This window comes from Sturnus vulgaris, chromosome 1 (assembly GCF_052056855.1).
Source record: "Sturnus vulgaris isolate bStuVul1 chromosome 1, bStuVul1.hap1, whole genome shotgun sequence".
In the NCBI taxonomy this organism is placed as follows: domain Eukaryota; kingdom Metazoa; phylum Chordata; class Aves; order Passeriformes; family Sturnidae; genus Sturnus; species Sturnus vulgaris.
The window spans coordinates 69,938,125-69,952,487 of record NC_142243.1 but is presented as its reverse complement, the minus strand read 5'-3'; the positions used below and the strand labels follow the sequence as shown (position 1 = coordinate 69,952,487).

Genomic DNA, 14,363 nt, shown 5'->3' with positions numbered 1-14,363 from the left:
TAATAATCACCCTGTCCTAGGTAGGCAGCTGAAATTTGGCAGTGGGGCAGAACAATGCCGTAGGATCAGCATTGCAATGGAGTAATTATTGTGCTAGATGGCTAATTAGGAGCTATGCAAATGGATGCAATCAGTACTTGTGTTTGTAATTCGGTACCGGAGGGAGACAATGTGTGAAGGAATTACCTCTGGCGACTCAGCTGGGTGCTCTCAGAAGCACACACAGGATGCAGGGTCACCTGGCTTGGTGGGGCAGGCAGAAAAGGAACTAGCCGTGGCAAGTGCCACCCTTGTGTGTTGGCTTAGGCAGGGTGAGAAGATGCCAGGCAGGAGGTATTTCTGAGGATACTTCACCGACACTTCTGAAATTTTCTGCTTGGCAGCTACTGTGCCTCTCCCCATAGGTGCCTCGCTGCTTGCTATGTCCTTCTGTAAGGCGACAGGCATCCAAAAATTCTCTTCCTCCCCACCCCCTCCTGTGCTCAGTTTTTAATGAGCTTAAAAGCCTCATAATAAAAATTCAAATCATATAAACAAACAAACAAACAAACAAACACAAGATTGAAAGGTCCCCGATCACACATAAATGACACAGGGACAGAGTTTGGGTTCATATGTAAAGTGCTTATATGATTTATGTACATACACCTTGGCAACCTCATCAGGAGCCCTTACTATATTTGACTAATATATGTGATGGCAAAGATAAAACCATTCTATAGTTAATTTAGATACAGCCTTTATATTGACTGTTTTATTGTATACACAGTACAGCAGATCATTGCTGATACAAATTTAAACTGGAGATTATAGATTGTATTTTCAAATATACAAGCCTCTTTTTTTTAAAATGAAGAATAATAAAATGAGGATTTTCATTTTCTGTTTTCAACAGAGTTATATAAAGTATCTGTCATGAGTTCTTCATTTTTAAATGCAAATAATTATATATGGCAGGGAGTCTGATGAGCATTCAAAGTTGACATTAAAATGAAAATGCATCAAATTTTTCTGAAAAACTGATCAAACAGGTCATTAGTCAAGGTTATAATGACTAGTAGAACATTTTAAATTGTTTAAAATCTCATTTTAGATGTTTAAAAAAATAGTTTAAAGTTCTTAATAGGATGACTGCTGCTGCATCACCCTACTAGTTGTTTTGAATTTAGATAATTTTTAAGAGGTCTTTTTTACCCCCTCTCTTACAGCTGTACAAGCAGTCTTCAGACCTAGTAGTACTGGACAAACTTGAGATTTAATCTGTTTTACCTTGCATTTTTGATAGGCTGATGACATCTGAGCTATCAGTCATCAGGCTCAGCATTTGGCAACTCACTAAGCCGTGGTGCTGTGATTCTCTAAGCCCCAACTGGAAAGGGGAAACCACAAAACAAACCATACACCAAAAAGTGTCAAGTTCCCACAGTATGAAATTACAAAGACGAAGAGACTGTCTTTCCTCATCGGAGCTCTTCCTTTTAATCTTGAGTGTTCCTCATTAAAGTGGGAAAAGGAAATGTATGGGGACAGAAGAGTGGTTTCTAATTAAAAGTAGATTTAAATCTGAGTGAGAAAAGTGCCTCGTCCAATGGGTTTTGTGAAATGCCTTCTTAGTGCTGTCTGCCAGCTTTGAAGGTGTTTGCTTTGTGGCAGGAGGGCGGTGGTAGAAACTTGGGGCCATCAAAGGCATCCTCAGCTGCCTGTGGCTGCCAGCCCTTGCACCCCTGGGTGCAGGGTCCCCCCCGTCAGCACAGAGGGACAGCGCTGCCATGCCCAGGGTGCAGTCAGGACCCCAGCTTGGCTGGTTGGGGTTCAGGTTTGGAGGCTCTCCCGCCGTGTGGGGACGTGCAGGGGCCTGCCGAGCCTCCGCACTCCCCGAGGAACGGAAAGGCAAGAGGCAGCATCCCACCGGCTGCACCACCTCCCAATTAACCTAATGGGCTCCTTGTACAGACAAGACTCTGGGGTTTTGGGTTAGGCTTCTTTTCTTCCTTTATTTTTTTCTTAATTAGCTGGTTAAAGGAAGTCTTGGGATTCATCTCATTTAACCAAAACACATTAGGACTACAGCGTTCTTGTTTTAGCAGGTTGTAAAGAGCCTTTCCTCCTCCTAGCAAAAGGGAAAGACAAGCATCACAGCCCCCTTGCAGTGGAGCGTGGGCGCTTCTGCATGCTCCTCAGTCCCAGGTGGATACCCACAGCTGCAGGCAGGGTGCCTTGGGATTAAACACTGCCTGCTGTGCCAAGGGAACCTGCCATCTGGGAAATGCTCCAAGCTTGCATCATCTTTGCGTCCTTCGTCGGCTTCATGTGGCTGCCCTTCCTGTACTGCATGGGCACTGCTGCTTGGAGCTCCCTCCTCCTCCGGGGGAGGTGTGAAATGGCTCAGATGGGATGTGGGGCTTGGGTCCCATCCTCCGTGTCAAGTCTGAGTCCTGGAGATGTTCAAGACCAGGTTAGATGGGGCTTTGAGTGGTCTAGTGGAAGGTGTCCTTGCCATGGCTGGGGGTCTGGAATTAAATGACTTCTAAGGGTTCTTTTCAATCCAAACCATTCTGTGATTCATAAGATGTGCCACTCTGTACCACCCATCTGGTGCTCAGGGTATTTTTTTATTTGTTTAATTTATTTAATAATAAAAGCTTTCAGGCACCCGTCTCATCCAATGAAATGTGAAGCACTTTGTTACTTGCACATTAGCCTGGCGGGTTTCAATAGTCTGAAGATGGATATTTCCATGCAGGGACTCAGCCTCTTTTCACTTGCTCTCTGAATTTAAGTAGTGGTGGAAAATGCAGCATTTTGTACTTTCATCAGTGTTTTTCTTAAGCTGGGCACACCCCTCTCTCCCCCCGCCAGATAAAAACCCACTGACAAATGTTTTCAGTGATACTGCCTAGTGCTACAGACTGATTGCATTAATGTACTTCAGCTGAAGAGTATTTTGTCACTTTGATTTTCTTTTCTGCCCCTGATCTAATGATCAATGCAAGAAAAAATAATTGAAGTGACATCTTTCTTTGTGTCCATCTTAAAACCAGTGCAAAGTGATTTTCTAAATTACTTTTCAAATATCTCCTGATGCAGTAAGGTAAGAGAGTATGATCTATGAGAAAGCAAGAAGAAAATCTGCTGCCATCTGAAGCTGTTTTGCAGTAGGTATTTTTAGGATGACTCAGGCCTAAGGCCTGAGAATTGTTCTTGTCTCTAACTGAAGGGAAAAAAATATGCTGATATTTTCCTTCCAGTTGTTTTGGTTAAATATTTGAAGATATAACTCTAGCCTTTCAGGCAAGATGTAAGCCTGTATTTTTAAAAGTTTTGATGTCATAGCCTGTTCTCAGCATCCAAAATGGTCTAAATCTCCTAATGTTCCACTTACCCACACAAAACATAAACAGAGTATTTGTGATTAAAAAACCAAACACAACAAAACACTTTTTATTGTTTTAGAGCAGCAATTGTACATCTTAAACAAGAAGCCAAAAAATTCCCCTATTTACAGTGATACAGACACATGCAAATATGTGCAATGAAAAATACTCCTCTTTGGGTGTTTTGCAAAAGCCTAATGAACTTTTCGAACCGACCACTCCCCTGTAAGCTTTCCTGGAGGCTTAAAAGTAGGTCTTCCTCAGTGACTTCATTCCTCTGTCTGTTGTCATTGTATGGGGCGGGGTGACTTGTTCAACAGGACAAAATCATCTCATTATGCTGCTCTGGGGACACTTGTGAGCAGAAAAAAAATAAAAACAAAAACAAAGAGATGAAAAAAACAAAACCCACAAACAAACAAACACCCAACTAGAAAATATATCATGCTCCAGTTTAAATTGCTGTCAGAAGTTACTGGTTTTATATTTTGTCAACTTCACACTTTTCAGTATTTTGGCTTTCCCTGCTGAAATTCCTAAACCTTTATTTTCTTTAACTCACCATATAAGTAAGGCCTTTAAAATCTTTCTGAAAATTTGTAAGGTATATCTAATACATAGAATACTAGGCATGTTCAAGGTTTTATATATTAATGGGATAATATCTTTGAAAAAGCCCTGTAAATTACATTTTATTTGTGAATTAATTAAAATATGTGAGGTTATATCATTCAGTGAAGACCAAAAATAGAGACTGTAAAGCTGTTGAAAAATCTGGTTTATATTTTCATTTAAAACCCCACCACAGCACCACCATATCTAATTCAGACTGTTGGTATCCTTGTAATGATCTATCACAGCGGGAGGTGTGTAAAACAAGAAGCATATTTCTCTGCATGCCAGTCTCCTTCCTTGCAGTCCTGAAAAGCACAGTTGCATTATATATTTAAAACCTCAAGGAATTTGATGATATTTCCACACAGCAGATACCTGCTGGGAGAGCTGTGATTGGAGAATAACATGAAGAGGTTTCATGCTGGAATAAGAAAAGCCATTATGCATATGTTGTTTCATTTTCTTTTGCACATATGCAGGTATGTGTGCGTATATACAATATAATTTATATATATAATATATAAATAAAACTATTCCATGATGCTACTTGTGGTTTGCATTTTTGTGGCATGCACCTGCCTGGGATAACCAAGACCTGGCACCTGGAATCCCTATTCTCTACAGCGATGTATGTGATGATTTCCTCTCTCATTTCCCCTCTAGTAAGTGCTTGGTGAGAAGTGTTCCGTCTTCAGTGAGAATGTTTCTGTCACTGTCATTTGCTTCTGGATGTGTGCTACTTCAGCTGTCTGCTGAAGGTTGGGGCCATTAGGATAGGTCCTACAGTAAAGTAGTCAAGATATGTACTATTCTGGCACTTAGGGGAAATGAAGAGGGTGCCATACCTACCGTGGATTAGAAATGTCCATTAGTTAAATGGCTTTCTCTTATCCTAGTAGAAGTAGATAATATTCCAGCGATAAGGAAATGTTTCCTTTGTAAAATGTTCAGGTTAGACAGTATCACAGTTTTAATTCTGAAATAATACTAAACCAAACAATTATTGGATTGGATAATATAATTTGCAGTTAAATAGAGGACTTCTTGGTTTTCAGTTCCTCCTGGGCTTTGCAGATGATTTTTGCATGGTGTTGTTTTGCTTATAAAGCGTTTTCAAAGGTGTGTACCATTAGAACACCTATAATATAATTATGACAGAATGTGGTATGTTGTCTGAAATAATTTTCCTTAAGATATTTGACATAAGCTAATTTAATGGCACAGAGGAGAAGGAGATGACTGGATAATATAAATTTGATGTAGTTAGCAAGTTATTGCTGGCGTACGTGCGAGTTGGCAGAAGACCTGGGGAGGCTGCCTTTTGGTGTTGCTGGGGTACTTGGCTCTAAGCCTGCTCTTGCCACCTGCTCCACGGCCCTTAGGGATAAGCCAGTTCTTCCCTGCAGCCTGAAACACAGCGGTTTGTCAGGCAGTTGCCTGTGTAGGATCTGTAGCCGTAAAATGCGGCAGGGAGGGAAGCAGCTGCCGCAGATTTTGTACAATGGTTTGGACGTGCCTTGGTGCAGTAGCCAGAGCAGGTAGCGTGTGATGCTGGCCATCGAGAGGATGTAAGCCCTAACAAAACATTTAGCCCCAAACTGATGTTAATACCCACACCTCATTTGCAGTTCAGATCACTGCTTTTGGTTTCAGGCACCAGCACCAAGATTTTTCAGTGCTCACAATGTTCAAAGCTGTTGTGCACAGATACCTCCATAGGTATGAAGAAATATACACAGCAAATATAACTCCTTGGAAAAAACATAGCTGGAGAGGCAGGAAGTGTAGGAGACTTTCTGGCTGTGTACCAAGCACCTGTTTACCTAGCTATTATTTCTGTTATCTGTGGTTCTTTGTTTGGGATTACATTCTGAAAGAAGTGATAGGAACTGATTTTTTTTTTTCCAATAAGAGAGACAGAGTATTCAGTTAAGGAGATCAAAGCCTTTAGTCTTTCTGGCAATCTCATGTAGCGTGATTTCAAAATATCTAAATAATTTTTCTCTAAAAAGTAGGACGATTGTGAATTTAAATGCATATATTTCTTGTAGCATTTATATGAAATATGCAGATGATTATTTTAATAATAAAACTCCAGTTGTCTGTGTACTTAAGTGTAACTTTTGTTAACAAAACATTTACTCTGAGAGCAGAAACACCATATATTGTGTATTAAATATATCTCTAGGCATAGGGGAAGTAAGTTTGAAAGCCAAACTATAGGTTTGATTTCTTGTTGCTTTTTGGTAAAACCTGCAGCTCCATTTACATGGGTAATTTGTTGATATTTATTTTTCTTCCTGTGTGTTCAAATATTTTATGGGCTGTCCTGCGGCTTTGTAAATTGCTTATTCCATCACCTTTCTGTAAAGCAACAGTCTGTGGAAAAACCTTGTAAGATTGCTAGATACATTTTCCTCTGATTGTATTAGTGGCACATATATATAAAAGATGCTTTGTTTACATTTCCTCTTATTTTTGTTGGAAATGGTTCTTTGCATCTCTTTCTATAAAAAAATGTATTTACACATTTAGTGCTTCAGCTGTAGTATTTAATCCAGGAAAGCATTAAATATCGAGTCTTCTGTGTTTAAAGTAAGCCTGCATAACTGGCTTGGTAAAGAGAGGGTGAAGGATTGTGCTCTTTTTGAGTTGTGCTTGTCTTCAGCAGCCAGTAAATCAATACAAAAGAAAATGTGATAAAACTTTCCTTTAAATATGTATATATGTCTTCACTAACCCCAGGGGAAGCAGAAAGAAATTTGGCTTTTAAAATTGCAGTGGTAGTCTTTCTCATGAGAAGCTCTGTGAGTCTGCTCAGTTAGCACCCTTGTGAGATGTTCTGGTTCATTCTCTGGGACAATGTACAAGGGAGAAATTACTGAGCTTTAATGAGAAAGGAAACCTGGTACTTGTTCTGAAAAACAGAAATGCAGAACCAGAGTTCTGAGCTCAACAAAACTCTGTCTTAAAAGCTGCAAGTAAGGTTTGATTCAGTTATAATTATTTGGTTCTACTGAGGAAATAATCGAGAAACAATACCAGACTTCAACTGTGAACAATTGATTCCAACATGCTTGAGTGATTCACCTGATAAATAATAGAGAAGTCATTTAAACCCACTTACTAAGAATTGTATTGAGGAAAGAGCCATTTTTTGAAACCTTGTGCTGTATAGCAAGGCTGAGTAAAAGTCAAGACTGAGTAAAACCTCCATGCTTTTAAAGAAAGAGCTGAGGACTTCTCAGAGCTGTAGTCTCCCTCCTGTGTATGGCAGCCATGAAGTCTGGCATTTCTTGATTTGTACCAGTAGAGTCTGAGAGATTTAGGATTACATTCTGTTCTTTCAATTTAGTTCAATAAAAAATAGTACAAGGAAAAAAGATTTTCACAGGTGTTTTAGAAAATTATTATTTACATCTGAAAGCCATATTCCAAGCTCTGATCTTGGTCAATCAGGCCTTAATTTGATTCTCAGAACATCAAGAGAGCGAGCTCAGCCTCTCAGTGCTGCTGCTTCTTACCAACACAACCTTTCATCCTGAACCCATTCAGATGGGTTTTGGTTTGCTACCAAAAGAAAATCGGTCTCGAATTTTTGTTCACTCCAGTTGCACCTTTTCTTGCTTTTTGCTCTGCACATGCAGACATGTACACGTGCAGAACAAGGACTCCATGGGACCTTCTGTGCCACAGCAGGCGAAGCACAACTCTTCTTTCAACACCAGTGAGTCTGAGGGGCAGCAGGTGAACTGCAGAGACAGACTGGGAGTAAAAACGCAGGGCCTCCTTTTGCTCCTGCTCTGTGTGTTCATTTCACAGAAGAATAAGGTGGGGGCTACCACTCTCCCCCTGATGCTCCCATGTGAGACTATTGGCTCCATTGCTTCACTTAGCAAATCCTGTTTGCTGTTCTTGCTATATTTAATGCAACATTGACTTGCTCTAACAGCATTTTTCAAAAATGTATTAAAATACTCTGTAATGCACCATAATACCTATTCCAAAGAGTCCCCTGACTGCACACATTATTATAGATGGTAGGAAGCTACAGTGGGATTAGCTGTTGACTGCAGATCCGATGCCAGTGCTTTTCTTTCTGTGGTTCCGTGTAATTTAACATGTCAATAGCCTCCCTGGTAAAACATGATAAAATTTTATATGGTTGTATTACTCATAATGTACCACATAGTTACACATGAATGATATCACTCCTAAATATAAACAGATATTTCAAGACTTATTTCAGTAAATGACTTACTACTATCTTGCCTTTTTTATATATGTATTTTAATAGTGACCTCTTTTTCTTGCAGACAAAATTGAAGAAGCACAAAAACAACTTAATGGAACAGAAGACCAACAGAGAGGTAATAACATCCCCCCCAAAATAAAATAGAAAATAAATAAAGTATTGTGATCCTAGAGGCTGGTCCGAAGTCTTCCTGTGTCAGTGAAAAGACTTGGATGGGCTGGACACTGGATGAGGCCCCAGGCATGTCTGTCTGCAGATGGGGCTGTGTCCCACTTCAGCTGAGACACAAAGGCTTTGTTTTAAATTCTCAAGTAGCTGCCTTGACCTTGATGAGATCACTGAAGCTGTAGCATCAGGGATGTGCACACTTCTGACCACAAACTCTGCTAACCCTTCGTTCATTATGTGATTTACCTAATCATCGATAACCATACTTGGTTTATGGTGAGCAATATGTGATGATTTCCAACAGATGCTGAGGAAAGGGACTGATCATCACAGCTTATTTTAAGAAACAGATGACCTGTGGCAGATTTAATCTGTGTGTTAGATCTTAGAAAGCTGGTGCAAAGTCATTACATTTCAAGAATGGCTGGCTGCAGTCATACGATTTGGTTGTGTGATAAATCTCATTTGCATACTGTGGGGATGCCCAGACACAGAGTGGGGAGCCCAAACAGAACTTTGCCAGGTTACTACTGGGCAGAAAGAAACCCAAATTAAGGACTCAGAGAAAGAATGATCCTGCCCAGTCTCTTCTCAGGCCTGTGCCTGCAGAGCCCCAGCCTGTGTCCAGGAGTGAAACTGTCACCCTGTGCAGCCAGGGAGCAGCTCTGCAGTTCACTTTTTGGACTAAGTATTTCTGGCTGGGGTGTGGGACACCTTGGGGGATGCAGGGAAAAAGCTTTTTAGGATTGTGTAATGCTCTGTACCAGCAACTGGAGTGGAGCTGCAACCCTCTGGGTGATATGTCTAGGTGCAGCAACCGAGGAGTCTGGGATCTAAGGGTGACTACTGGGCAGACTGAGTTTCTGAGCCAAGCTGCTGGTGAGATCCACCTTGGATGCATAGATATATTTCCATTAGTGGACCTTTGCCCTGTTTAGCCAAATCAAGGAGCAGGCTGAGGTAGGAGTGCTCAGAATGTCTGTCCAGGATCTGTATGTCCAGCCATGTATATGTACGCATGTATGGGGTGGTGTGTGTTTGATCTGTTTGTATATCCCTCTTGGGAAAACATTTTAAGCCTTGCTACTGGTTGTACCTGGGGCCATGGAGCAGCAGAAGCCTCACTTCTCTTGGGCTGCTGGATTTGGCAGATGAGATGTTTTCTAGTAACTGGTGTCAGTGCTTTGGCTTTTTCTGGGTAGGAATTCACCTTTCAGTAGTAGTGAGCTGCCCATCTGGCCTGCAGCACCTCTGTGAACAGTATTGTAAATTGTTGATGCTCTGTCCTGGAAGGCTTATTATCTTTCAAAACAATGAACTTCAAAACCTTTTGAAGATTAGAGAGCAGAAGACATACCCAAGTGGATCTCAGCAGGGTCTCTATGGCCCAGCATTTGGCCTCCAACGGAGGGAGCAGGACATGTTGTTTAAGGACACCCCATAAGCCTGGCCACTTTCTTTAGCCTTTTCCTTTTATGAAGTCTACACACATTGAATTTAAGGATGTCTGCTTCATCCCTTTATTATCTAGACATTCATGGAGCTGTTATCTATGAGTACAGTTGATTAAATGCTATTTGCACCCAACATTTTCTGGCAGCAGTCTGCAGTACTTCACTAGCAATTACATTAAAAATACGTGATTTTATCTTTTTTCCTCAGTTTCCAATTTTTCTTCCATTTCCTACAGGTGTGCCCTAGCTCAAGCACTGTGAACTGTTAAATAGCAGTTCTGCAATCACCTTCTGCTTTCATGATTTTATAAATCTTGTCCATATTTTGCTCAGCTTTCTTCTCTCCAAACTTGTAGCTGGTTTCATATTTCAAGATGTTCAATATAATGTCTCATATGGGTACCAGGACTGTGATGTTGCTCTGTATTTGTAAAAGGTAGATGAAATAAAATAGAAGTGGCTAGATAGCAGACCTTCAAATGTTTGCAGAGACTTTTAAACGAACTAGACCATCTACTGAATATTTCTTATGTATTTCTTACTGGTGTATCATAGATAAGTGGTATTGTCATCCAAACGTGAAAAACTTGGCAAGGAAGGTATAGCTGTCAGTTCTTGCTGCTGTTGGTCTCACAAAAGTAATACTGCTCTGGATGATTTTTTTTTTTTATGGACATGTTCAAGCTGAAGAGCTAAGCTCTGCTTTCAGGCATTTGTTCTCAAGTGTGGCACAGTAGCATCTTTACATAGAGGAAGATTAATTCTCTAGGGTAAACGTAGCAGTGTACTCTGAAAGGGATGGGGTTACAAAGGTTTATGTGGTGGTAACACTCAGCTTTCAAGCATCTCAGAATCAAAGAGAGATTTAACTTAATTTTTGGCCTCTGGCCTAAACTCTTATGGCTGGAAATTGAAAAATAATTTTTTACATTGAAAACTGATATAGAAATAACTGAGGTAATAAAGTTACTCTTTTCAAATTAAAACTGTCCTCTGCCACTGTGGGGTTTTTTAGTTTCTTAAATGCCTGAATAGATCACATTCTTGGTAATATGAAGTAAACAAAATTATTTATTTGAAGCTTTAGACTCTGAAGGCTGCTGAAAAAAAGAAAATACATATTTTGAGCTAAACAAGTAAACAAAAATACGCACATATTCACATAAGTTATTGTAAATCACAATCCAGTGTATACAGATTCATATGAAGTATGATTGTATATTTTTCCTCTTGGTTAATTTATTTTGGTTTTCAGTTCATCTAGATCACTTTAGATTTGTTTTCCTATGTGAAATGATTAAGAAATGTAATTTTGTGAAATTTATCATAAGTTAACTGCTGCTCTGTCAGAGGAGCTGTCAGTGGCACAATGTATTTGTGGGGAGGAGTTTTTCATAAGTTTATTCATGCTGAGTTTCTGCTGAGTAGCATTTGTGCACTGATCAGTCATAACTTTATACATGTGTGGGATTTAAGTTGAATTTAATTGACTGCAGAAATACATGTATTTAACTCCTCATGTTGCCATTAGCTGTATTAATCCAATTAAGTGCAAGTTGGAGTAGGACTCAAGCACAGATGAGACAGCAAATGGGCAGACATAGTTTTCAGGTTTGCATTTTGGTTGTTTACTATAAAGTTGCAACTGCTTTCTTATTTTTTGAAGTGACAGTCCACAAATTATTCAAATGGCCTTGATTTAAATAACCACTTGAGACCAGAAACATGTTCATTAGGGGCTATGCTCAGCTTCCTGCTCAGCGAGTGTGCAAGGTGGCTAATTCTCATGTCTTTTCATTTTCTCTCTGCTGCACACTTGCCACTGAATTTTCTGGAGGAGAAACTGCTTCTCCTTAGTTTTGCTGCTATCTTCCAATGCTCTTTTACACCTTAGGTGTGCCCCTACTTTGGGGCTGAATTTCGACTTCTGACTCACGTACAGGATTTAATTAGTGTGGTGGAGAAGGTCTTGCTCCACATGGTGTTCTTTAATATCTGGAAGGGATGATGAGCTTGAACTACACAAAATCTCTCCTTGAGAATGCAGTGAAAGTTTTCTGTGGTGTGAGACTCAATGGATATTGTGTGCAGGAAAACATTCAGGTGAATGTAACTGCTTTATCTGTGGTCTGCCAGTGGCCATCCTCCCAAGAAAGCCATTCCGAGGATGTCTCTCTGTCTTGTCCCTTCCAGACAAGTTAAGTCAAGTTCTGTCAGACTGTGATCACCACAGAGGCATCTGATTTGGTCATCTTCAGAAACAGTCCAGTCTCTGAAGTGCTGTAAACATTTTGTTTCCTGCTTTATTCACTGGAGCAGTTCTTTGCCTGTCACAGCCCTCTGGGTCCTAGGTACATCAGCACCACCAACACCATCATCGCATTTCTTAGGACTAGTGGAACTAACTTGGCTGTCTCCATATTTGGTGTCAGCAATGCTGACTGCCACCTAAATCTCTCTCTCTCTGCTTTTGAAAATGTTTGGGGAACTCAAGTTGGTGACAAACTTTAGCAGCACCAAGATTTGCAAGAAAATGGATGAAAGATTTCCAAAAGGACCATCTCATGGCCTGATATATACTCTATATTGCCTACCAATCCTGGGGTCTCTCAGGCTGTTAGGACTCCATCATTTCAGGTAACTGCTTCTTGCCATGTCACAGCCAAAAGGATCAATGATAAATTTCAGGGTAAGATGGAAGATGGATTTCTTTGTTCTCCTTCTCATTCATGGCTATTGCTGTGTCCTCAGACTATAGGGTGGTCTGAGATGGACTGGAGGCATGCATGTGTTCATCAGCCTCATTGTAGTTTAGACTTGTAGGCTGTCCTGGTTGTTTGTCAGGTGTGAATTCATCCCTCTGAATAAGCTGTTGCTTATTGTTTGATCAAGTTTTTGACTTCCTGCAGTATCAAGGTTTAACCTCAGCTGGCAATTAAGCCCCATGCAGCTACTCACTCACTCCCCCACAGTGGAATGAGGGAGAGAATCACTATAGTAAAAGTGAGAAAACTAGATGGAGATAAAGACAATTTAATATATAAAGCAAAAGGCACTTAAGCAAAACAAAACTAATAACTCATTCACCACTTCCCATCAGTGGGCAGGTGTTCTTCCATCTCCTTATCTCCAGGAAAGCAGAGGTCCACTGGCATTTGTCCAGCAACAAATGACATCATTCCTCCTGTCCACCTCCTTTCCTCCTTTTCCCCCAGCTTTATATGCTGAGCTTGATGCAGTATGGTCTGGAATATCCCTTGGGTCAGCTGGGGTCAGCTGTCCTGGCTGTGTCACCTCCCAGCTCCTTGTGCACCCCCAGCCCACTGGGTGGTGAGGAGGTGTGAGGAGCAGAAAAGGCCCTGGCACAATGCAAGCCCTGGTCAGGAGTAATGAAAACATCTCTGTGTTTTATCAAACCTATGTTCAGCATAAATCCAAAATACAATCCCATACAAGCATCTGTGAAGAAAATTAGCTCTATCCTAGCCATAATGAGCACATGCAGGAAAAGGGGAAATAGATGTACTGTCTGTACCTATTCAATAGGTAAGATTTTAAACAGGTTACTGATTGTCTCTGCAGGCTGTATACAATATAACAAATCCATCCTGAGCTCATACTTCCAGACCTTCTTAGGGCATGCAGGCATCTGCCAGTCTCTTCTGATTTTTTCCCAGAAAGGTATTTCTCTGTCTAGCTTCAAGGAAAAGCCTTTTTTTCCTCTTATGGATTTGAGGCTTTGTATTACATGCTACCTCAACAATTGCAGCCAACTTTAATCAAAGCATGGAAATAGTTGCATCTTTCTTTCAAAATCTGTGCTCCATAGCATGGACGAGGAGGATCCATGCTCTGGTGGCTCAGTTTGTTGCAGCACACATAGTCTCATCCCCAGAAAAGGCAATGCCATAAATATCAGAAAGGAATAAGCTGTTACTTAAGTTTCAGATCAGTACATTATATTGGTCCCTTGCAGTTTGCCAATTCTGATAATGAGGACTCATTTTGGAGTGTCCACTTCAGTTAAAGGGTCTGTGCTAAGGTCTATTTAGCACCTATTTGAGTCTGTCATTTGCCTATCAGTCACGTTGCTGTAGTTTCTCACCCCATCCTTTCCAGATTCCTTAAAGCACTTTTTCAGTTTCTTGCATTCAGCTGGAGATGCAGAATTTAAATACTAAGCTGTTCATTCTTCTGTGTCATCAATTTCAGATCCTCAGCATAGCTGTTCACTTTCTAGTCTGTGCAGATGAATTTCTAAGTTTCTCTTGCTTATTCCCGAGGCCAGTTGTGGCAGATCTGTCTTGATGATAGCATTCCCTTTCAGGGGTACCACAGGTTTGTCCCTAAGACAGTATCAAAATTTCACTTAGATCAGCTGTCTTTCCAGAGTCTTATGCTTTGATATTAGTAGAATTTCTTCATGAGTGTCTTGAGATACAGAAATATTGTTGGCAGGTTTGAGAGTTTTGCTTGACTTGCTGAGTGATTGTTCAA

At 40.5% G+C, this 14,363-nt stretch overlaps 1 protein-coding gene across 7 annotated transcripts in view; it reads left to right on the top strand.

Annotated features, from left to right (window-relative positions):
- The window catches only part of HIVEP1 (HIVEP zinc finger 1), a 128,330-nt gene that overhangs the window by 60,955 nt on the left and 53,012 nt on the right, over window positions 1–14,363 (top strand). For all 7 annotated transcript variants that reach the window (XR_015805243.1, XM_014878605.2, XM_014878614.2 and 4 more), the window contains one exon: window positions 8,306–8,359. Coding sequence is in view for 6 of the 7 variants with exons in the window: in XM_014878605.2 (XP_014734091.2) it covers window positions 8,306–8,359 (54 nt within the window). In the remaining variant the exon portion in view is untranslated. The remainder of the gene's footprint in view (window positions 1–8,305; window positions 8,360–14,363) is intronic.